Source organism: Lepidochelys kempii, chromosome 6 (assembly GCF_965140265.1).
Source record: "Lepidochelys kempii isolate rLepKem1 chromosome 6, rLepKem1.hap2, whole genome shotgun sequence".
Taxonomy (NCBI): Eukaryota; Metazoa; Chordata; order Testudines; family Cheloniidae; genus Lepidochelys; species Lepidochelys kempii.
Genome location: NC_133261.1, coordinates 119,036,242 through 119,059,304, shown reverse-complemented (window position 1 = coordinate 119,059,304; position 23,063 = coordinate 119,036,242). Strand labels below are relative to the sequence as shown.

Genomic DNA, 23,063 nt, shown 5'->3' with positions numbered 1-23,063 from the left:
TTTAATTTTCCCATCAAGTTTCAGGAAGTTTGGTTTGAGTTTTACTTTCCCAATCTCTCTCTCCTGTGATTGATCTCCTGCTCTCTGGCTAATACTGAACAGCAAATATTACCAAAGAGAGTTTTTTCCTAAGAACTGCTTGCAGTGTGATGCCTCTTTTCTGTTCTAAATAGCAATCTAAACAATCCTTGATCTCTGTCAAGGCAGATAGGCCTAACATGAGCCCTCTCAGCTCTGTTTTGGGCTGTGAGTGAGCATGACATTGTGCATCCCTTTCCTTCCCTGTCATCCTTGATTGCTTTGTCTGCTCTGTTCTTAGGAGACAACAGTGTGCTGCAATTTACAGGAATCTTGCTCTCTACAAGAACAGACCCAGGGTCCCAGAGACAATCCCAGGATCTGGTTTATGAATCCACACCAGTCTCTCCAGCATCACCTCACACTGCTTGTTTCTTTTGATTTTGCTAACAGGTTACTGACATTCAGAAAGATCTTTCTTTCCAAAAACAGATCTGTGATCTCAGAGAAACCCACTGCCCTGGTTAGTATTGGTTCACACCAGGAGAATAATCTGCATTTTAACCTTTAGACTGCTTCCTTTATCGTAAAAAAAACAGGAAGGAAAAATCTGTACCATTTTCAAGGCAACCTTGATTGTGTGCCTGATTCTCATTGACATTTATGCCCTTTTACAGCACTCTGACAATGTACAGTGGAAGTAATTATCATTTTCTTCCACTTTAAATGCCCTTTACACCATCAGTGGTATCAAATGGCCTGTGTAAATGAGACTCAGGCCCTGGGTCTCTGTTAAGACAATAAACAAGCAATTTGAATGGTAATCCCAAAGGCAGAATAGAAATGTTTCTAAATAAAAGAGCAATTTATTGAAATAAGCTCGATCAAAATAGGCTACATTTTCCTGTTTATCTTGGTTTGTCAAGCTGCCAAGTGAGAGTTAATGTCACCATAACGGTCCTAGAATCCTCCTCCCTCTTCCCTTCTGAATGTTGACAAATGAGGCAGGTTTTCGACACTGCGGAGAAGGGTATAAAGAGTTGCTCATGTGGCTGTACATCAAGGACACTTCTGTTGTTTTGGTGGGAACATGATATAAGGAGTCAGCTGAAATCAGATTTCCTAGAGTGTCCCACTTTTCTCAGCTGACCAATACTGATTTTATGTCCATCCATGTTTTTTACTTTTTTTTAATGATGTAACTATTCCCCTCAGCCCTTTACGAATGTTTTATTTAATGGGATGGCCTGCATTGTGGCTGCATTATGCCATGCAGTGGGAAGGCATCACAGGCAGAGCAGCTATACAAGGGAGCCTTTGGACTTGCTGTGCACTGGAGAAAGTATCTCCATTTTGGCCTTGAATGTGCTGCTCTGGAGGGCAGCAGTGGGTCAGGCAAGGACATTTTTCATGTATCCAGAGGCTTCAGCACAATGCATAAGTGCAGTGTAGGCCCTGTAGCTGTGAATGGTAGTTTCCAGAGGTGAAATCCCAGCCAAAACTCCAACTGACTTCAGTGGGGCCAGGATTTTGCTTCAGTTCCCTAGACTTCCTGCACTCTACTGCTCCCTCAAGGAGAGGGCCCTTAACCCACTGAGCCACCTCTCGGCATCAGTCTCTTTTTTGAGTTACTGCATAGACCGTTACAGTCACTCTGACCATTTTGTGTTCTTTACTAATAAGAAGAGATAACTGAATGAGGGTAACTGCAGGTTAATTGAAAATTCAGGTTTATCAGACTACTATATAGGCTCCATTTCTGGATTTCTAGTTATGAGGAAATACATCTGAGGTAAACTCTAGCTCTAAAAATAGAACACAGCCAAATAGAACACACATTTCTCTGGGGGCCAAATTCTGGCCTTGGATGCATTCAGACTGATGTATTTAGGAGCTGTGTTCATGCATTTTTAGGGCAAAATTTGGTCTAGTGTATTGACCTCAAATAATTAAATTTCACAGTCTCTCTAAAAAATCATGACTGAAAGTCTCAACAGCTAGTGATAACCTGAACAATTACAATCATTTAAACAAGAGACACTATGTGCAGTCTTAAAGAAAATGGACCTATATTATGTGAAAGTTCAGCGTTTTTAATGAAAACGGCAACATGCTTTAAAAATGCAGCATTAGTGCAATTTAAAGTATGTAATTCTCCTGCTGAAATTGGTGATAATATGTTTAACAAAAAGGACTATCAGGAAAGATACTTTTTTTTTTTTTAAAGTACACATTGTTGTCTGATAAATTTAATGAGAAGATCAGTTGTACTTTTTTAACAGGAAGCACTATTTGTATATAAACCAAAACAAAGAAGTAACATTTGTTGGCCTTAAAAACATAGCCTTTGTATAGCCTTATGTTTTGCTTGGACTCTTGCCAGGATTATAAACGGATTGGTGGGAACCTCTGGGAAAGAAAAAACGTACCATCGCTGGTTCTCGTAAATAAAGTAATCATAGAAGGGACAGTCTTATAACTTGTACTCCTGTTAGTAATCTTACCCATGCAGCTCACCTTCAATGGGACTGTTCTCATAAATAATTACTCATGTGAGTATGGGATACAGGATTAGATCTAGAGTTAGAGCCCAACTGATTCTCCACTGTGCCTGAGCAGAACTAGTTAGGATGGCTGAACTTTTCCATGTTCACTTCTCTGAGGGAAGAGGCAAAGTTGTCTCCGATGGTTCAGAGCTTCCCAACTCACATGTGGAGCACAGTTTAATGGAGAGCTTGATACACTGTCCTCTGCAGCAGGGACTTGTGTGGAGTAGGGACACAGTCATGACCATCCTCACTACCAATTTCAGGGTGGCTAGAGTCCTGATGGGAAGCAGTTACTTCTCTTGGGAAAACATGGGGACTGTGCTACTCAGAACTAACGTGCTTTTAATGGATTTAAATCTTACCTTTAACTTTCCTGGAAGAAGTTGAATTCTTGCTTATTGAATGATGAAAGTATGTGACATGTTTTATTTTTCATGGAAAATGAAGCCAGTCAAGGAGATAATGGGTCAGAGCATCAGCTGGAGTAAATCAGCGTAGCTCTGTTGACCTTAGTGGAACTAGCTGATTTGTACCAGCTGAGGAACTGGCTCAATATCATTTGGGGAAAGGGAGTTGTGTATTTACGATGAAGAAGTGTTCCAGCTGGGTGCTGTAGAACTGGAAAGGTTGTCAAGACAATATCTCCTCAGAAGCCCCTGGGTACATTCCAAGCATTTTTCCCTGGAAATGAACTACTTTTGCATTCAGTCTAGAGCAGGAGTCCACCCTGCTGAGGGTGTTTTGTTGCAAGGGTCTCAGAGAAGTGCATGTAAAAATACCTAACCCCCTGATGATTTTTCATGTAAGTAAACCTATTGAAAAATGGTAAATATAATGTTGAGGCAGAAACCTGTAGGTCACATCTCAGCATGCTATAAATTACTTTAAAACAAAAGATGTATCAACCCATCAGAACTTGGATGAAAATGTAAATACCTATAGAACCTTAATTGTTGTGATGTCTGTGGGAATTCTCTCAGTCATATATAATGACATGGTCTTGAAAATTTCCCATTGAGAAATGAGCTCAAAACTCATTATAGGTATAGATACTACTGATTCTATTCTAATGTATTTCAAAAATAAAATATAAAAGATCTCTGTTAATTATTAGGCAGCAAATAGAACTCTACAATGAAAAAAAACACTAAAGACAAAAATCAGCTGTTTCTATCCATGACATCTGCTCCAACTGGACTCATGTTTAATAATAATCTGTTGCTAGGATCAGGCTTGAGTTTATATGTAGAGGCCTCTGCAGAGGGAAATACTTTCAGAATTCCTGGGTGTGTCATAAATAATCAGTGGCACTGAAGAGAAGAGGGAAAAAAAGAACAAGCAATATGAGGATCCACAGTAGGAATGACTAAAAAGAAAAGGAGTAATTGTAATTCCCATTGCAACATCAACATAATGTGTGCAGCCAAACTAGTTTATCAGCTGCCACGTATTAGTTGTATAGCAATGAGCACCCTAGAAATAGTTGCTTATAAATAAACAAGCAGAGAGTAAGAATATTACCCACAACTTTGCAATATAATCGTCTGTGTATGAGTTCTAATCTAATTAGAACTTGTCTAGATGGGGAAATTTACTGGCAATGTAATTATACTGGTATAGTTATGCTAGTAAATTTCCCTGTGTAGATAAGACCTAAGTTTTTAGGAGCTGGGTCATTTACTTCCATTATCCCAATGATTTTAAATCCACATCAGTCCCAGATTTGGAAATCTGCATGTAGCATATGACAAGTGAAACATACCTACTGGGTATAGAAATATCAGGCTCAAACAATGCATCCAAATTATAACAGCAACAACAGAACGTTCTCAGGCTCACTTGAGGCAGGATTGTTTTCTAGTTATTTAATAACCATGGTGCTAATCCTGAGATCACAAACGTGCACATTTGGACCAAACGCAGTAGAAACCCTGTGTGCTGGATGGTACCATGGTCACTTCCACATGGGAAGAACTCTGCTGTGGATCTTGACCCTGCAAGGTGCGGGGAAAGGGGCATATTGGGGGCATGGATCCACAAAGGAGAGAACCAATACAGCTGTGGCTCAGAGGGCTTTGTCATCCACTCTACACCCATACCCAGCAGGTTGTAGCTTGGCTGCATGGGTTTGTGGCCCTTATTTCACTTTTGGCTATCTCTGAGCTCCACTGTGTGAGCTCAGGATTTTTAGGATTGGGTCCCATAGGAAGACTCAGTCGAAGTGCACAATGTTACACAGGTAACCTGTGTAATTACTGCAAACACACATTATTAAACTGATAAATTAATTTGTAATTATAACGCATAATTACACAGATTTTGCTGAGAATAGCATCATCTCCACTATAAATCATATGGATTCTACATTTGGTAACTTCTTTTTTTTTCATAAAATTAAATATCATGACTGTCTCTGGAGTAAATAAAAATATACTCACAAAATGCAGTGATACAAATTATACACTTAAAGCTCTGAAATCTCCACTGGTGAAGCCTCTAAATCTATCTCAGACTCTCCTTTCTTCAGAGTCTAGAATGTAGTCATAAAGGCTATTTAAGAAAGCACCGTTATCTGGTCATCTCTCTTGAAGTAAAGCATGTATGTAAGTCTCACTGGGGACATGGGAGTTAAAACAGTGTTGCTATCTCTCATGATTTTGAAGATAGTCCCATGATTTTTCTGAGTTTGACTCACGATTTTTTGAGCTCATGGGATTGGCAATACTTACAGAAGCTTAAATGCTTTCCTGAACTTTCAAGCGAGATGGAAAGGCAAAGGTAATTTCTTCAACTGAGGTTTCTATCCATACTGAAATGGCACACTGCCATTCAAAAGCTTTTAATTTTTTTTAAAACATAGTTTTTACATAATTACCCTTTAATACATTCTGTTATAAGGAACTGCTACACATAATTGTGTCAGATAGTTATCCAATAAAAGGATCAGTGTAAATGTAGAATAAAAAAGGAAATATTTAATAGGAACAGGAAAGCAATAGCAATCAATCTTATTAACCTAGTGTGTGCAGTAGATTTATTAAGGCTAGATATAATACAGTTACTCACACTGAATAGTATCTTACTTTGAGTGAAGTCCCACTGAAGTCAAAGGTACTATTTTTGGTGTCAGATGCTACTCCATGTGAGTAAGAAGGTTGCAATCTAGCCCTAAATTTATGAGGCAGATATTGCACTGGGTTTTCATTTTGGATATGTAATAAATCCAAGTACAGTATAGGTTGGTTAAAATTATTATGATTAATTTATGTGTACTATAGTAATACCTAGAGACACCACCTGAGATTAGAGAGCACATAGTAAGAGAGTTTTTTGCCCTCAAGAGTTTACAGTCTAAATAGACAAGAGAGATAAAGGGTGGAAGGGGAAACTGAGGCACAGAGTGTGACATGATGTGTGTCACAGCAGGTTAGTGGCACAGCTGGGAATAGAACCCAGGTCTACTTGCTCCCAGTCTAGGGCACTATCCGCTGCATTACACTTTCTCTTTAACATTTAAAATGTCTTGATTTTTATTGAGACTTCCATAAACACCTTTTGTCTTTTAAATACATTGGAAAAATAATCACCGTAGAACTTTAGGGCCAAATCCTACTCCGCATGTTCACAAGCGCATTGACTTCAATGTCATATGAGTCAGATGAACAGGTTTTGGCTTTTAGTGTAGTGTCACCTCATGAAATAGGCCCATGGAAGACAGGAAACATTGGTATTCAGTATATACGTATCCTCTCATTGTTTGGGGATTTCAACTGTTTCGTTTTTAGAAGTTTGGCGTTCACTCTTAAAGGAACACTGAAAACTGGGAGCAAGCTTTCTTCTTGATTGAACATTCTTTTAAGATTCTGTAGGCTGGGGTGCTGAAACAATTTGTGTAGTGGGGGTGCTGAGAGCCACTGAACCAAACTGTAAACCCTGTATATAACGGAAACCACTTCAAGCCAGGGGGTGCTGCAGCACCCCCTGCACCCATAGTTCCAGCACCTATATATGTAGGAAAGAAAGGCAGAATGTTTTTTCAGTGTTTCGCAGTCTTAAATGTTAGCCTTTTGTTCGAACCAAATAAACACAGAAAGGAGAGGTTAATTTTCAGCATCGTGATTAGGAGTTTAGATACACAAAACTAAATATTAATAAATAATAAGAATTGGGAATGCCACTCGTTATACTTGATGCTGAAAATGTACTGTTGTTTGTGAACAGAGTTTAAGAACAGACCTGTTTGACTTTATTTAATTTTTTAACTTTTTGATAAAAATATCAGTCTGTATTTGAGAGGCCAGTTTTTCTCCCACTGTCAGGTTAAACAATGTAGTTACTAGAGTCACATACATAACACTATGTTTTTTAAAAAGGATACTGTATATTGTTCTCTAAGATGGCATTAGAGATGGGGGAGGCATCCACAGAAGGGAAAAAACGAGCGCTAGAAAATAAAACTCCTTTGTGAGAAATAGACTTTGTGGGAGAAGGGGGTAGCTAAGATACAGATAGGAACAGCAAGAATGATTGTTCTGTTATGTCAACCATCACCTTTTTTGTTACACTTTAATTGTGTAGTCTTTGCAAGCTCAGCTGCTATTGTTTTCAGTCTGTTCTAACAATTATCAAGCAGGAAAGGAAGTCTGTAAAATATAAAGATTTAAAGAAAACCTTTTGGGTTAGTCTGTAACAAATGTACATGAGCCTTTGTCAACCTGATTTCCTACAAAAAGCCTACAGTGTTTTGAATCTTTCTAATTGCAGTGCTTTCCTTTTTATGACAAGACACATTTGAATCCATGATTTGAATTCTGGAGTTCAGCCAGCCATTAGAAATAACCTGAATAAAGCCAAAGGACAATAACTTTATGATTCAAAAAGTAGGCGTAGTCACTTTGTTCTACATAAGCTAAGGAAACACCTTAGCAGGAAAAAGAATAAAGCATATCTCCTATCAGACTATAGCATTTAAGAGCACCAGTTCTTAATGAAAACACAGAGGTGCTGATCTCCTAACTTTTCTTTTTCTTTCTCATTTCAGTTTGTCAGATGAAATAATGTGGGAATGATACAATCTTCAAGGAGTTTAATATGGCATGCAAGAAATCATCTCCATCAGCTGAGGAGCAATCTTCCACGGAAATAGATGATCTTCAGATTTCACTGCACGGTAAGTTACGCAAGTTTCATGTAACTTTTCATGACAGTTTTTGACAAATGTCTGTGGCTGTGAGTAAGTTGAGTGAAAATCTGAAATCCAATGAAACATAAAAATAGTATCAGATATAGTTAATTTATTTCTGTACTGTACACAGACTTCTGTAAATATCTCGCCAGAGGCTTTTCAAATGGAAAGTGAAACATAGTACTGAGCTTTTCTTCATGGTATTTACAGAGTCATTGCCTTTTTTGGAACAGATTTTCTCACAGTTTCTTATGTTTTCTGTAGCTGAACACATGTTACTGTAAACAATTGTCAAGGAAAATATTAAAGGGTTACACAATTCCTATAATTTATTATGTATCTCTGCAAATTAAAAAATACCTTTGCTTGCCTAATTTTTATGTGCTATTAGTGGAAAGCACTAAAGAGTCTTTGCTTTAGATAATACTTTAGTCTTGCTGCATTTTCTTCTTATTTCTTGTCTCCGTCCCCTGTGGATATATATTTCAGGGCCTCAATGAGCATAAAATCTCTCTGGCATCCCCACAAACTCATTAAAGACCAGATTCTGCCCCCCTCACTCACACTGAGTCACACACTACAAAGCAAGCAGTCCCCTTTATTTCATTGGGACTACTTGAGTCATAAGGTGCTGGTCAATCTGAGTAAGGGAGGCAGAATTGGGCTCTAAAAATGATAAAGCTAAAGGTTCCTTAACCATTTGTTGGAGTGTGCAGGACTGAGAAGAATTTCTTTCCCCCTAAACTTGTCTCCCTGGATATATTTTGGAATGTGTTTTTGAAATAGCAGTACTTGTCTTGCACATTAATAGGGAGTTTTGTTTAAATGTTTATGGTATGCTATGTTTCCTTGCTTGGTTTCTTTGATAGCCAATCCTACAGTCTTTCTGCATGCAAAAACTGATCTTGATTTCAGGATCAAGTCCATTACAAAGCTGATTTTTCAGTTTTTTGTCTGCTGTAGGGGGAAACGGGCTGCATCACCGCCTGTAAAAGGATTTCACAATGGCTCAGTTATGGTGAAGTTACTCTTTGATTTATTTGAGGGAAAACATTGAAGACAGATGAACCTGGTGCAAAAAACGAATCTGCAAAGTGTCTTCTGTCATCCTGATCTGCACAAATGTTTCTTGAGCTATGAATTGTAATTAATTACTATTTACAATGATCTAAAGCTAAACTTCTTTCTAACTGATATCTTTTCCTTTTGCACTTGACTTCATTACAGTCAGAATACATCAACGGACTAAGAAGTGAGACCCTGGTAGAACCTTTGGGGCAGAATTACAGAACTGGAAATATATGCTTAGAAGCACTAAAGACATATTTCTTAAGATAGTAGACAGAAACCACTAGCCTTGAAATCAGTAGATCCTCAGTAACAGATGGCAAGTGGGAATAACAGGGAAATTCAAGAGCAAACACTAAAGCTAAGAGTTTTTCAGAAATAGAAGCCTAAAGTTAAGCTTCTAGAAGTAAGATTTTCAAAGTGTCTGGAGATTTTGTGTTTGTCAGTTTTTGGGTACTCAGCTTGAGACACCTTAGAGAGGGCTCATTTTCAGAGCGTGAGGGCTCAGTACTTTCTGAAAATCAGATCACTTATTTAGATGCTTAAATATGGACTTAGAAGTCTGTCATTAGGATGTTGTTTTTGAAAATCTTAATTCTTAACTGTGTGATTTATGTTCACTTTTGTATAATGCACAGGTTAAAAGAAACTAGTGTGTATCTTTTAGTTTTGGAAAAAGAAAAAAAAACTGAGCAGGCATGTAGTCTGGGTGACTAGCCTTGATAATACATTCAGAAGTCAGTACATTACTTTACCTGGAAGGCATCCAAGGACATCAAAACATTGATCTAATCTGGTTGCTATAGGGACAAAGTCAATAATTTTTTCAGTCAGTCTTGGTCTCAGCCAAGTAATAGTTCTAATAGTGTCAAAGGAATATTTAACCATTCTACTAATATATGTAAGGACCAAATTCTCAGTTTAGATTAGATGAGCAATTCATTTTAGATTGTAAACTTAATGGGGCAGCGACCATCTTTTTGTTCTGTGTTTTTACAGTGCTTCGTGTAATAGGGTTCTGGTCTGCGACTTGGACTTCTAGGTATTACCACAATACAAATACATAATAATCAGCTGGTATAAAATCAGTGTAGCTCCACTGAGTGATGGTTTTTATGTGTTTTATGAGAACTCTGTGATATACAACATGCAGAGCTACAAAAAGATTTTGAAATATTAAAATTACAGGTTGTCACACCCCATGGCCATCAAGATTATAATACGAACTTTTGTTTAAATTAATGTTAATATTAATTTGTTAAATTAATATCAGCATTCTGCATTCACTGCATTAGCTACTGAACTTTTAGAAAGGAAAACTGTTCAAGGTGTGGCAACTTCCCCTAAAATTGTCATACTTGACCACAGAAGAAAAGACATGGTAAAAGAAAACTATATGTAAAAGGAAGAAAGGTAACTTGGTTCATAGTGAGTCAGTCTTTGTAGTTAGATAGTTTAAGAAGATATAAATTAAGTTTAATAAAGCTTGAAAATGTTGGATCAGATTCTAGGTACAACACAGGAGGTGAGGAGAGTGGGAAGGATGGTGCAAAGGTGACCTTACACCCAGTATGGCCAGTCCCAAGCATTCACAAATCCTGCTCCAAAATCATGAGATTTTAAAAATCTCATAAATCATATTTTTGCTCTCTGTTTTTTGGTCTTTAGAGTGTCATGTTTTCAAGCTTTACTCCACAACCATGGGAGGGCTAAAAAGTTTTACTTATTTATTTATTTTTTAAATGAAAGCTGAGATTTGTATGTAATCACAAGACTCCAGCAGCTGGGGTTTTAAGACACCAACTCTTGAGAGACTCTTAGTAAAATCACAAGATTTGTCAATGCTGTACACCTCCAATATGCTCTACTGCTGCAGGGTCCGATGTGGCATGCAGCATACCTTAGAGCAGCCTCCGAGACTGCTCTAATGTGTGGTGGCTCTGCATAGCCACTTAAAGGGGATGCAGCCAAGTCTGGAACTGGACCCATTGTACTGACTGGGTATATGTTTACAATATTTATCATTCATGTAGGAAGTGTTTAATAAATGAGGGGCTGCTCCTGCCTGGGCAGAGTGTATTGGAGATCATGCCCAATACATGATGCATTAGTTAAAAGGATATTGCCTCTATTGTATTTATACACGGTGCCTAAATCAGACAGTTGCAAACTGTGGGGCCTGGCCTCCTGTGCAGTGTTTCGGTGGGACCTAAAACTCTTGCTTCACTTGTTTATTTACACTCTTATAACTAAAGATGGCTGCCTGGGATTTTGTGTTAGATTTCTGTGTTTCCTTCTTCCAGCTTCAGCTAAGGGTTCTCCCATGCACTCAGCACAGCTGCAAGGGCTGAGCAGATGTTCCTCTGCAGTGACTGCTCCTGGCCGCCAGGTGCCATTCCACTGACAGCAGGGGCTGTCTTTCCTCTGCTCTCCTCGCATCCTCCTTGCAGATGCCCAACCAGTGTGATACCAGTGAGGGAGGAGGCAGCAGCCAGTTGCCCCCGTGCTTTGTTGGCAGGGTGGTGCAAGGGGCAGTCTGCTGCCTAGCCCCCTCCCAGTAGATGTTCTGCTGGAGGCCTGGTCCCATGGAGGAACTTACAGGCTGCTCTCAGGTTTCAGTTTGGGTCACTTTTGTCCTCTCTAGACAAGCTGTGGGCATAGAAACCAGCTCCTCTCTCTTGCTGAGCTGTGCTGCGGCCTTTAGTTGCTCAATGCCCTTTAGTACCCAGGTATGCCACAAAAGGCCGATATACAATTATATGCAAATGTCTCTAGTACATGGGGAGGGGCGGCCTGGGCTCATTTCCTTTGATACAAGCAGGGCCCGATGGTAAAAGGTTTGGGAGCTACTGGGCGAAGCAGCTCTCATGTAATCCAGAAGTTACCTTGAAATGAGGAGAGGGTGTGAGGGCAGAGGTGTATGTGTGGTGGAGGTGAGCAGTAAGATATGGCAGCTGGGCTAGTATCTGGAGCTGATTAGAAGCTTTTCTCTATTTGCAGCAGGACATTTTATTCATTTCTTTGATGCAGGTTAGGATGGGTTGGTAAGTGTCCCAAAGGACACACCTGGTCCTTTCCCCAGCTCACCTTTTCCAATACTAATTCCTGTCAGGAAAGCCTGGATGCACAGGGGTGGTAGGTGTGAGCTCCCTGCTGAACAAGCCTAGGCAGGATACAGAATTTACTTTCCGTGCTTGCTGAGCCAATTTGAACACCAGCACTGGAGCGTAATTCCCCTTCTTAATGCATTTGAGGGCCACTTAACCCTGTGATTCTGTGTTGATAATAGAAATAAAGACAGGATATGTCTGAATATGAAATATGCTGTTGAGTTCTCCAGTTATACGCTGCTCTATCCTTTTCATGGAATATAGAAAAGGATTAAAATGATGGTGTATGGCCAGCGGAGTGTACAAGTTACAATTTTTTTTTTATTTGTAGAGTTGATTGGTGGTGGCAAATTTGCATAAACGGGAGTAATGTGTTCTTTTTAGTAGGTTGCATCATGTTGGGTGTCATAGCATCAGTGTGACCCCAAAATTCCACTATACAAATAGTTTAGGGAGGATGAGAGGGTTGGAAAAAAAAAAAGCAGGTTTTCAGCCTGTTACATTTTGGAGCTAAATACCAAATGCATGGATGTAGCCTTTCAACAATTCATTAGCAGAGTAGGTGCTCAGTTGTTTTCTTTATTTATTGACATGTATATATTAATGTTTGATGGTACCCAAAAGGATGATGATATAAGAGGATGAGAGCAGAAACTATTTTAGGTGTGTTTAATAATTTAACATATTGCAATGATTTAATTTAATTCAAATGTGTTGAATAGTCCCTGAATGATTAGGAAGAAAGAATAACAGTGTGTTTTCTGTTTACTTGAAACCTCACAAATAGTGATAAGTGGATAATTTTTTCTGCATTTTATATTAGAGTACATGCGTCTTTCCAAAATTGCCTTCTGCTTATCTGCATCTCCTTTATTTTACTTGCATGAGTATGTACCTGTCAGGTGGACTTGGTATTCCAGAGATTGCTCAAACTGGGAATTCCTAGATGGTAATCCTCTGGGGTCTAACCTAATCCCTGGTCTGTCCAGATTGCTGTTTTATTACAACTAGGGATTCTGGATTTTAACTAGAATAGGAAAGAGTCCATTAAACAACACTGGCTCTGTTTTGCACGAGTCACTTTTAAAAATGGAAAAGTTCCTATCAGGGGACTTACAGTGAAATTTACATCCTGTTTATGGTGTCTGCTGTAAATCCCAGTATCCTGCCTGCAGTTCACTTCTTGATTGCACATAGCAACTGCATGGCATGCGGCCTTTTGGTATGTGGGCTTAGGATGCAAACAGTATATGAGATGTGCTAAAAAAGTTTGTATGAGTATTTTTCTTTCACTTTTCAAGTAAACCTATAAAAAACAATTGGTCTAAGAAGTTACCTGGTATTATAAGAGCCAAAACTCAACACTGAAAATGAGTAAAATAAACTCTCCTACCCCCCAGTAAAGAGGAAGGATGGTCCAGTGGTTAGGGTGCTAATCTGGAATGCAGGAGGTTTCCTGCTCCAGAAGAGATGTCCTGTGTGACCGTGGGCAAGTTACTTAGTCTCTCTGTGCCTTAGTTCAGTGGCAATAATAGCACTGGCCTACCTCATAGGGATGCTGTGAGGATAAATAAAGACAGAGGGGTTCAGATACTGTACGATGATAATGGGGCACATAGAATCATAGAATCATAGAATATCAGGGTTGGAAGGGACCCCAAAGGTCATCTAGTCCAACCCCCTGCTTGAAGCAGGACCAATTCCCAGTTAAATCATCCCAGCCAGGGCTTTGTCAAGCCTGACCTTAAAAACCTCTAAGGAAGGAGATTCTACCACCTCCCTAGGTAACGCATTCCAGTGTTTCACCACCCTCTTAGTGAAAAAGTTTTTCCTAATATCCAATCTAAACCTCCCCCACTGCAACTTGAGACCATTACTCCTCGTTCTGTCATCTGCTACCATTGAGAACAGTCTAGAGCCATCCTCTTTGGAACCCCCTTTCAGGTAGTTGAAAGCAGCTATCAAATCCCCCCTCATTCTTCTCTTCCGCAGGCTAAACAATCCCAGCTCCCTCAGCCTCTCCTCATAAGTCATGTCTTCTAGACCCCTAATCATTTTTGTTGCCCTTCGCTGGACTCTCTCCAATTTATCCACATCCTTCTTGTAGTGTGGGGCCCAAAACTGGACACAATACTCCAGATGAGGCCTCACCAATGTCGAATAGAGGGGAACGATCACGTCCCTCGATCTGCTCGCTATGTCCCTACTTATACATCCCCAAAAGCCATTGGCCTTCTTGGCAACAAGGGCACACTGCTGACTCATATCCAGCTTCTCGTCCACTGTCACCCCTAGGTCCTTTTCCGCAGAACTGCTGCCTAGCCATTCGGTCCCTAGTCTGTAGCTGTGCATTGGATTCTTCCATCCTAAGTGCAGGACCCTGCACTTATCCTTATTGAACCTCATCAGATTTCTTTTGGCCCAATCCTCCAATTTGTCTAGGTCCTTCTGTATCCTATCCCTCCCCTCCAGCGTATCTACCACTCCTCCCAGTTTAGTATAATCCGCAAATTTGCTGGGAGTGCAATCCACACCATCCTCCAGATCATTTATGAAGATATTGAACAAAACCAGCCCCAGGACCGACCCGTGGGGCACTCCACTTGATACCGGCTGCCAACTAGACATGGAGCCATTGATCACTACCCGTTGAGCCCGACAATCTAGCCAGCTTTCTACCCACCTTATAGTGCATTCATCCAGCCCATACTTCCTTAACTTGCTGACAAGAATACTGTGGGAGACCGTGTCAAAAGCTTTGCTAAAGTCAAGAAACAATACATCCACTGCTTTCCCTTCATCCACAGAACCAGTAATCTCATCATAAAAGGCAATTAGATTAGTCAGGCATGACCTTCCCTTGGTGAATCCATGCTGGCTGTTCCTGATCACTTTCCTTTCATGCAAGTGCTTCAGGATTGATTCTTTGAGGACCTGCTCCATGATTTTTCCAGGGACTGAGGTGAGGCTGACTGGCCTGTAGTTCCCAGGATCCTCCTTCTTCCCTTTTTTAAAGATTGGCACTACATTAGCCTTTTTCCAGTCATCCAGGACTTCCCCCGTTCGCCACGAGTTTTCAAAGATAATGGCCAATGGCTCTGCAATCACAGCCGCCAATTCCTTTAGCACTCTCGGATGCAACTCGTCCGGCCCCATGGACTTGTGCACGTCCAGCTTTTCTAAATAGTCCCTAACCACCTCTATCTCCACAGAGGGCTGGCTATCTCTTCCCCATTTTGTGATGCCCAGCGCAGCAGTCTGGGAGCTGACCTTGTTAGTGAAAACAGAGGCAAAAAAAGCATTGAGTACATTAGCTTTTTCCACATCCTCTGTCACTAGGTTGCCTCCCTCATTCATCAAGGGGCCCACACTTTCCTTGGCTTTCTTCTTGTTGCCAACATACCTGAAGAAACCCTTCTTGTTACTCTTGACATCTCTGGCTAGCTGCAGCTCCAGGTGCGATTTGGCCCTCCTGATATCATTCCTACATGCCCGAGCAATATTTTTATACTCTGCCCTTGTCATATGTCCAACCTTCCACTTCTTGTAAGCTTCTTTTTTATGTTTAAGATCCGCTAGGATTTCACCATTAAGCCAAGCTCGTCGCCTGCCATATTTACTATTCTTTCGACTCATCGGGATGGTTTGTCCCTGTAACCTCAACAGGGATTCCTTGAAATACAGCCAGCTCTCCTGGACTCCTTTCCCCTTCAAGTTAGTCCCCCAGGGGATCCTGGCCATCCGTTCCCTGAGGGAGTCGAAGTCTGCTTTCCTGAAGTCCAGGGTCCGTATCCTGCTGCTTACCTTTCTTCCCTGCGTCAGGATCCTGAACTCAACCAACTCATGGTCACTGCCTCCCAGATTCCCATCCACTTTTGCTTCCCCCACTAATTCTACCCGGTCTGTGAGCAGCAGGTCAAGAAAAGCGCCCCCCTAGTTGGCTCCTCTAGCACTTGCGCCAGGAAATTGTCCCCTACGCTTTCCAAAAACTTCCTGGATTGTCTATGCACCGCTGTATTGCTCTCCCAGCAGATATCAGGAAAATTAAAGTCACCCATGAGAATCAGGGCATGCGATCTAGTAGCTTCCGTGAGCTGCCGGAAGAAAGCCTCATCTACCTCATCCCCCTGGTCCGGTGGTCTATAGCAGACTCCCACCACTACATCACTCTTGTTGCACACACTTCTAAACTTAATCCAGAGACACTCAGGTTTTTCTGCAGTTTCATACCGGAGCTCTGAGCAGTCATACTGCTCCCTTACATACAGTGCTACTCCCCCACCTTTTCTGCCCTGCCTGTCCTTCCTGAACAGTTTATAACCATCCATGACAGTACTCCAGTCATGTGAGTTATCCCACCAAGTCTCTGTTATTCCAATCACGTCATAGTTCTTTGACATCACCAGGACCTCCAGTTCTCCCTGCTTGTTATGAAGGCTTTGTGCATTTGTATATAAGCACTTGAGATAACCTGTTGATCGCCCCTCATTCCCAGTATGAGGCAGGAGCCCTCCCCTCACAGACATTCCTGCCTGTAGAAGTACCTTAGATATCTAGATAGGTAGAAGTACATAGAAGTACCTTAGATATCTAGATAGATAGAAACCTAATGATCACAAAGCTCAGTATAATGAGTCTTCTTGAGTTGGTGAGGGTGTCTGTGGACTGGAGAATTTGCTTTCAATTTCTGGGAATGGGAGGTCATAAGTAGGTGGTTTGGGGTCAGGGGCTCACATTTACCTGCTGCACAGAGGGGTGATGTGATGATTAATATCTGTGCAGCACTTTGAACACATAGGTCCTGATCCAAAGCCCACTGAAGTCAATGGAAAGACTCTTGCTGACTTCATTTGGCTTTGGACAGGCTCATAAAACTTGATGAAAGTATCTTTATTACTGACTGATAACATAACACTGTACGGGTGGACATTAGCATCAGCTCTGGAGACTTCTTTTTCTGCCTTCCTATTAGGAGTGAATGAAACTGCATTGATTGGTGGAGGGGAATGGAATAAATAGAAATCACTGTTTTGAATTTCCACCCATATGGCGAATGTGTAATTATTTTTCTAAAAGTGCAGGAACTTACCCAGCACTTGCAGCTAACTGGAACTGGAACTGTGAAAAGGAGGGGAATGGGCAAGGCTATGCTAGAGGTAATTCTTCCTGTTCAAATGAAAATGGTAATAAGATAGAAATAAATTAAGTTGCAGGATTGGTTCAGTTATTTTAAAATAACGTAATTTAACTGTTTAAAATCCATATCTCTAAAAAATCATGCAGTATCAAATACTTCATTGGCTGTGATATCCCAGAGATCCTGCTAATGAATAACCTGTTCAGTATGTTCACTGTATCAGAATGTTTTGACAAGCACTCAGGGCCAAATTGTGGCCATCTTGTGCTGGTGCACTGTACCACCACTTCCTGCGTGCAGGGAGAAGCAGGCTCTTCAGTGCTGCTACGTCCCACCTTTATGCAGCTGTGCAGGAAAGGCTGGGAGAAAGTGGGAAGAGGGCATAACTTAGATTTCTCCCCTTCCACATGCCTGGTGGTGTAATTACACCAGCATTTGAGGGTATGTCTACACTGCAATGTAAATCCAGGGTTAGTAGAATCAAGTTAGCAGACCCTGGGTTTGTTAACCTAGGGCTTGAGTGTCTACACTCATTGAAACCCCAGATTAGGAATTGTTGAACCGTGGGTCACAATCTGGGGCTCCAGAGTCTACTCTGCATTATGTATGCCTGAGTCCAACCACCCATATCCCAGACTTCCTAGCACCCTCCCAAAATGTAACCATTCCATCCCTTTGTTCATGGTGCAGCATGATAAAACCTGACTGTCCACTAAACTAGACTGTCCGGAGGACAAAGAAAGTCAGTCCTTAGGATTGTGGGATAGCTTTGGTGGACTCTTAGAGTGTGAGCCCAATGGGGCTGTGTCTACACAGCAAAGCAATAGGGCTTGAATCCTGGGTCCCAGCTTGACTCAGGCTTGGAACTTCCACCCTCGTGGGGTCCTGGTATTCTGGGTCTGAGCCCAGGGTGAGTGCAATCTGTATGTTGACGGAAGGGGGGTTAGATTTGAGCCTGAACTCAAACCCTGGGCTTACAATGCAGTGTAGACATACCTGAGTGTGTGTGCTGTGACAGATCTATACCTATCACAGAGTATTCCTTTCCTGGAGCAGCGGGGAGACCAGCTGGGAGATTGCAGCTCCTTGACTCTCACTTTTTCCTTTGGGATGCTCTTGAAACAGTTCACCAATGCACTGCCCTATACTATGTACTAGATCGCATGCCGATGACCTAGACTTTACTGATCAGCCTGTTAAGTAGTGGCTGTGATTGTCCATGTCAGGACATACTAGTAAGTGTCCAACAGTTACTCTTTAGCATCAATTGCTGTATGTAACAGATTAATTATTATTGTTCCCCCCCCCCAAAAGTTATTCTTTAAAGACTGACTTTAAAAAGCAAGAGAAAATAAATCTGAGATTTTTCAGGTGTTCTCATATTGTCAGATGCATGTTTGTCTCATCAGCTCCATTTTCTGGCATGGTAAGTTTGGGCACTGATTTTGCCAGGGGTGAAGGAAGTGCTGTATTAGTTTTTGGATAGCTTTATTTATTCTGGATCAGTTACATTTTGAAAACTAGGGCAAGATAAATCCAAGGCCGTTTAGAGTCCTATTAAAATGGCCAACAAAGAACTCATTCATACTCCTAGAAATAAAAATCCTTTTTAATGAACCTCATGATAGATACAAGAATTTGAGCGTTCATAAATCATTAAAGCCTTGGAGTCTTAGACTAGCGGAAATACACATTCACCGTAAAAATGAAGAAATAATCATCTGCCACTCTGCTAGGAACATGTCTAGAGTAGAATGTGTGGGGTGCATGGGCAGATGTGTGTATACTGATCTGAATGTTGTACTAAACCTGGCTACTATCCAAAGAGCTCTGTGAGCTGTTGGCTATTCTTGTAATGGAGCTTGTTATTGATTCATGACAGTTCTTTTTGTGGGTCAGGAAAGTAAACCAAGCTGTAGGCTAGATATGTGCTCAATCCTTACGCAGCCCCACAGGGTGCAGAAAGGAGAAAGAACTCCTTACCCCCATCTTTGCATTGCTTTCATGATGTCTGGGCACAGTGGCAGCTGTAGGCTGCAGGGTCTGCACCATAGGTTTTTCCCTTGGGAACAACTGGCAGGAGAGTGAGCAGGAGGGATGGGGAGTAGAAGGAGCCAATGTACCCTGCATAGGGGGGAGAATATCTGACACCATTAAATGGATTATTAAATTACCTGTCCCCAGTTCAACATGTGAGACTAGTTGCCTAAGTAAGGACTATTCCCATGAGAAAATATTTGCAGGATCAGGCCCATATTGTGTAACACTTTTGGACATGAACATCAGAAGCCACTGGCCTGATAGAGGCAAAAGATAAGTGCAAAGGGCTTAATGCGCCTCACTGTCTCTCAGAATCAGGCCCAAAAGCTAGTTCTCTGGCTCAGCAACAGCACAGTGTGTGTGAGCTAGGGGTGGGGCAAGAAGGGAGATGGAACCACTGGCTTCAGTGAAATATTGAGTCTTGGGTATACATTCCTTTTCAAATGGTAGAAATACCAGCCGTGCTTGCTTGCTACAGTCAGTAGCCATCACCCACTCAAATTTCAGTTAAATAATTGGCAAAGGCTCCATGATATTTTTGCAGCTTGAAATATAGCAAGGGGGTGTGGCTTGCTTATGTGCTAACTTGAATCCGATATCTTGGTGTTGTTTACCTAATTCCTAGAGCAGTAGTGATTATGATTTGCCTCAAATGCTGTATTTCTGTGTTTTATGTTTTTAATTTTATCCCTTTTTCAAAACAAAAATTATTTTGATATTCTATTTCTGCATGCACACAGTCTCCTCTCCTTTTTAATTTAGTTTTAATGTTCATTTTTAAAAAAGTGAACAATATTATTATCACGAGAGAAAATAGAGTGCTACATACTTGGCTGTGGTGGAGTCAGGGTAGTACTATTGCAAATACTAGTTACAAAGCATGATGGGTTATGGAGAACCATAGAAAGATTGTTTAGATGTATCATGCAAAGTATTATTGATGTGCAGAATATGAATATTTAATTCTGGGCAGATTTAGTATTAAGGCTTTGGTAGATGATCTAGAAATATGAACCAGAATTAACTATCTACTTCTTTAGGTGTAGATCCTGCACTGAGCTCTGCCCCTTTGTCTGTACAGAGTCTCACTTAATGGAGCTCTGTATGGGTGCAGAGTTAGATGCTAGTAAAGCCTGATGCAAGACTGGGGCTTTGGCATGGGAATTTGTGTTAGCTGTATTCCATGAGCATAATAAAAGTACTTGCTACACTTGTGTGAAATGGGTTTCATTTTCTCAAGCAGAGCAGTAAAGCTTTTTTTGTGGGCATATGTTCTGGGATCTTTCTGCAGGGGAATGGCTGGATTTTCATTGTAGAGTAATTCTGCATTTGGCCTGCAGTGCCAAGTGAACAAACCTTCTCTCATATTTATCTTTTGGATTATTTGTGCAGTCATATAGCGGGAAGGCTTTGGGGCACAAGGGCTGTTCGGTTTCACATGATCCCCTCTGCTAACATTTTTGTTTCTACCAGTTGCCTACTGGTTTAGAATCTGGACTCATTGCATGGTTAGAGATAACTCCATCCCCAAGATGGTTGCTAGGTTTTCAGTGCCCACAGAGCCCCTCCTACCAGCAGCCCATTGCTCTCAGGTCCAGTCACCTTCTACTTCATAGTGGGAGTTCTTGTTGAAGTCTGTGTAGGGGCAGGCACAAGTTGGGAGCTGTGCACAGGGCACTGCAGTGACTGCAGAATGGTCTTGGACAATTCTGTCAGGCCATCTTTGCTTTACTTTCCCCTCACACATGAGGGAGGGGAGGGCCCTCAAGACACAGTAGGAGTTCTGGGCCTCGGGATCTATGTAAGTGCAGATCCCCAAACCCGTCCTCTGCTCACTCCTCAAGCAGACACTCCCTTTCTGGTGCACTGGGGCTGCAGAGGGCCCCGTGCATGGTCACTCTGCCTGCACCCTCTCCTAGCGTCCTGCATTGTGTCAGTGATGCGGAGATCGTACTACTGGCCCTCCCAATCTGGATGAAAATCATACTTTGCGGATAGAGTTTGTTCCCTCTGCTGGGCTGGTACAGTGTGATCTCCCCTACCCTTTTCAGTCTGTTTTAACTAATGTTCTAGATACAACATTACACATCTTAGCTAACAAGAGCACTAGTTTCAAAATGTCCCACGAGTGTGCATACAAGTTGGAACCAAGAGAGAGGGATAAGTGCCATACACATGTCAGAATTTGTCCTAATTAAGTGGCCAAGTTAATTGGCCTGGTTTAATCATCTTTTTAGTTGGATTACCATAGGTCTGTTACCGTGCATCTCAGATTTCATGGCTTTAATCAGATGGGTTGCAGGTAGTGGGAAAGCTGTCAGGGGAGAGGAAGGTTGGTAGCAACCTAAGTTGAATGAAATATATGCCTAAAGCCTGGGAGGGACACCAGAAAAATCAAAATAGATTATGCCTTTAGATTTGTTCATGCAGCTCCCACTACCTTTAATGTGAGTCATGTGAGAGCATTTGATAATAATTGTAGTTGTATGCCAATTAACATACTATTCCTATTAGCTATACTGTGTAAAAATGAAGAATTAAATACAATTAGATCTTTGGGGGGTTCTTAAATAAAAGGGAGGGGAGGGAAAAAAAGAGAGTTTTTTTGGTTTTCTTGCAGAGTCAATGGGACTTAGACACCTAGGGGTATGTATATACGGGGACAAAAGCCCGGTAGCACGGCCTCGACTTGCAGGGCTCAGGCTGTGGGGCTAAAAAATCGCTGTGTAGACATTTGGGCTTGGGCTGGAGTCTGAGTTCCCTCCTCCCTCACAGGATCTCAGAGCTGGGACTCAGGCCTGAGCCCAAATGTCTACATAATGATTTTTCAGCTTGGGAGCCTGAGACCTGTGAGCCCAAGTCAGCTGACCAGGACCTGCTGCTGGTTTTTTATACCTGTGTAGACAAACCCTCAGTGATTTTTGACACTTTTGACAATTTTACCCTAGACCTGAACTTTTAGAATTGCAACAGTAGATTTATGCTGACAAAAGGCCTAAGGCATTTGAGGCACATTTAGAAATAAGTTGAGGCCCAAGCTGTTTTAGACATATTGTTTTGTAGGCTCATTTGTTCATTTTACTATTTGCATTAGTTGAGCTTTTAAAAAAAATCTTAAAGAACATTAAGATTCTCTGTGTGGATGGACCTTTCCCTCAGATAAAGCCCCATCAACTCCAGTAAGAGTGCGTTTTCTGGTTGTGGAGCTTTTGGAGATGCTTTCATTTCTGAGTGGAGGAAAATACCAGTTAGATTCCAGAAAATAATATTAAAATCCGTATAAAAACCCACTGAGATAACTGAAGACAGAACTTAGATTTGAGTTGGAGTCCATGTTTCTCTTTGAAAAAGTGAAATAAAAATAATTAAATTGTTTTATTAAGTGATTTTTCTTTTTTCACAGTGGAGCAGGAATGTATCCAGAAGAAAACCTTCACTAGTTGGATAAATTCACAGTTGGCAAAGGTAGGAAAATGGTCTGTGGAACATAGTTTTGTCTCATTGTCTTGCAATAATGAGACCGTAGTTAAGGTTGCATCAGAAATGCTTTTCAGGTTTTCTGTATCTCAAAACCCTTTTTTCTGTAAACATGCCATGGGAAATTTGAAGCAAATTTCACTCACTAATTAATATGTGTGAGGTATGATCTCCAATGTGTATTTTTTATTGATTTATTGTTGTTTATTTAGGAAATTTGGGAAAACAGGAACAGTGAAAAAGCCCGATTCCCCCGCTTCCCCCCTTACATTTGATGCCCTCTACTGTCATGTGAGCTGTAACACTGTGACATTGGAGGTAACCACTCATCACTCACCCTCCCCCAGTTCATTTGCACACTTGGGGAAAGTTACTGTTACCCTTGTTAGAGAGACAAGGTGGGTGAGATAATAGCTTTTATTGGACCAACTTCTGTTGGTGAAAGAGTCTCTCACTGAAGTTGGCCCAATAAAAGCTGT

At 41.1% G+C, this 23,063-nt stretch overlaps 1 protein-coding gene across 4 annotated transcripts in view; it reads left to right on the top strand.

Moving 5' to 3' along the window:
- Window positions 1-23,063, top strand: part of SYNE2 (spectrin repeat containing nuclear envelope protein 2) — a 275,952-nt gene that overhangs the window by 16,376 nt on the left and 236,513 nt on the right. For all 4 annotated transcript variants that reach the window (XM_073349867.1, XM_073349868.1, XM_073349866.1 and 1 more), the window contains exons 2-3: window positions 7,609-7,737; window positions 22,511-22,572. In XM_073349867.1, coding sequence (XP_073205968.1) covers window positions 7,659-7,737; window positions 22,511-22,572 — 141 coding nt within the window. In that variant the 5' untranslated portion in view covers window positions 7,609-7,658. The remainder of the gene's footprint in view (window positions 1-7,608; window positions 7,738-22,510; window positions 22,573-23,063) is intronic.